The sequence below is a fragment of the Aplysia californica genome, unplaced genomic scaffold (genome assembly GCF_000002075.1).
Source record: "Aplysia californica isolate F4 #8 unplaced genomic scaffold, AplCal3.0 scaffold00399, whole genome shotgun sequence".
Classification (NCBI taxonomy): domain Eukaryota; kingdom Metazoa; phylum Mollusca; class Gastropoda; order Aplysiida; family Aplysiidae; genus Aplysia; species Aplysia californica.
The window spans coordinates 508,432-510,600 of record NW_004797669.1 but is presented as its reverse complement, the minus strand read 5'-3'; the positions used below and the strand labels follow the sequence as shown (position 1 = coordinate 510,600).

At 43.3% G+C, this 2,169-nt stretch overlaps 1 protein-coding gene across 2 annotated transcripts in view; it reads left to right on the top strand.

Moving 5' to 3' along the window:
* LOC101859426 overlaps positions 1-2,169 on the top strand; it is a 6,633-nt gene that overhangs the window by 2,327 nt on the left and 2,137 nt on the right. For both annotated transcript variants that reach the window (XM_005103984.3, XM_005103983.3), the window contains exons 2-3: positions 1,004-1,239; positions 1,799-2,032. In XM_005103984.3, the coding sequence (XP_005104041.1) occupies positions 1,054-1,239; positions 1,799-2,032 (420 nt within the window). In that variant the 5' untranslated portion in view covers positions 1,004-1,053. The remainder of the gene's footprint in view (positions 1-1,003; positions 1,240-1,798; positions 2,033-2,169) is intronic.

The window sequence follows — 2,169 nt, the reverse complement described above, 5'->3', positions numbered from 1 at the left end:
GTTGTTTGGGTTTTTTAAATATTTTTTTATTTTTTTAAGCATCCGAGCAGAGAAACAAGAAGCGAGCTATGATCACCGATGTTCAGATCTGGCACTTGAAGAAGAAAAAGTAGTACCGGGGCCTTAACAATACTAACCGGGTTTTGGGTTGTTGTCTTTTTTTTTTTAAGGGACGAGGGGGATGTTCCAATATTATATTATTCATACATTAGTTAAGGCCAAAGTACGACCTCGAATTTTTGCTTAGTTCAGGATTTTACTTCGTCGGCCAGGATCGTATGGCATGAGGCGAAAGACAAATTTGCCTATAGGTAGTTATTACAGTAGTGTAGTAAGTCTGCCGTAATTGTTAAAAATACAGTAATATTCAGTTTTTGCAATTTTACAGAAGGGCCACCCCCCCCCCCCCCAAAAAAAAAACAACAACACACAAACAAAACAAACAACAACACCACCCTGAATATTGTTATCAAGAAAAAAATCTTTGCAAACATCATCATCAATCATCAACGCCTTTCACCCCTGGCAGGGTATAGGCCTCATACAAGCTCCTTCCATTTATCTCTATCCTGGGCCATCCTTCCTAGCTAGTTCCAAGTGAGCTTCATCTCTCTCATGTCCCTTTCCACACATCTCCTCCATGTCTCTCGTGGCCTACCCCTGCCTCGTGCTCCCTGTGGGTTCGATAATAACTCCCTTTTATTGGTGACAACATTCATGGTTTTAGCGCCCCCAAAGAGGTTATAAATACACATAGTACTTCAATACTAGTAACCTCTTTGAGCTCTCCTGAAAAATTGTAAAAACCGCATTTTATACTGTGTTTTAAAAAAATGACGACTGAAGTAGCCTATCCCCACCTGTCACGCGGGGCACTGAGGTTTGATTCCCCGCCGGGAAGGGTTGTTTTTGTCCTGAAACAGAGAGAAGTAAAAAATAATTCCACTGTGTCTTGGCATAAATAAATTGCGACATGTAACCTATACGCATTTTCCTTTTCCAGACCACATATAGAGTGCGTACCCCAGCTCTAGTGAACTTGGGTCAACCACCATGGGAGATTCAGAAGTCCCTCAGAAGAAGCTGGAGGTGAGAGTCGCCACCGTGGACGACTATGAAAGCGTCCTTGACATTAACCGAAATGTCTACGGCGGGGCCGATTACATCGTCACCGATTACCATGACCTCGTGATCGATCCTGACTTTCGGTACTATGTCTGCACGGTGGACGGAGAAGTGGTGAGTGAACACTGATGTTGCAGAAACGTGTACGTTCAAATGGAAACAGATGAGTTTTCTTTTCTTTTCTTTTTTTTTTTACAAAACAAATTGGTCAGAGGAAAAAAAAAAACACCAAACGACCAACCCCCTCCCCTCCCAACAAAAACGGTGTGTGTGAGTGTGTGTGTGTTTCTGGGGGAGATGGGCTGTATTTCTGTATTCGGATTGTGTACATGTAATACACGTATATTCTCGGATATACACTTGGCCATACACTTGTTTGTATGCTAAACTCTTTAGATATATATGTGTGTCATAGTGCATTTTGTATTTTAAAAATTATCTTGAAATAAGATAATATATTATGAGAAAATACGATCCGAAAGAAATGGAGTTCCCATGCGCGCTTTTCCACAACATCGGGTAAAGTTTAGGATTTGTTTTTCTTTTGTAAGTTTTTTGTTGTTGTTTTGTTTCTGATTTGTTTTGTTTGTTGGTTTCTTTGTTGGTTTTTGGTAGCCAGTTGGCACCTCTGAATTACGCATTAAATCCACTGCACGTGTTGTCTTCTCTTCAGGGTGGCTTCGAAGGTGTTTGTATACTGGACGATGGAGACACACTCATGACCCGCTCAGCCAGGGTCAAGGACAAGTTCCAAGGTCTGGGCATCCTCCGCCTCATCAGGAAACAGATCTACCAGGACTTTCAGTCGAAGCCCGGGAAAAAACGCATCCGCACCTGCTGCACGAATCTGGTCCGTCTTGTGCACAGTGAGAGGTTCCGCAAGGCAAACAGGACACTGGCTGTACGGGTAAGAGATGGAGAAGAATTGGTGGGAGAGGGTAGGATATAGAGGGATAGAGGGGGAATGGGGAGGAAGAGGAGAGAGGGAGAGAGTGGAAGGGAGAGGGAGGGAGAAAGAAAGAGGGGGGATGGAGGGGGGAGAGA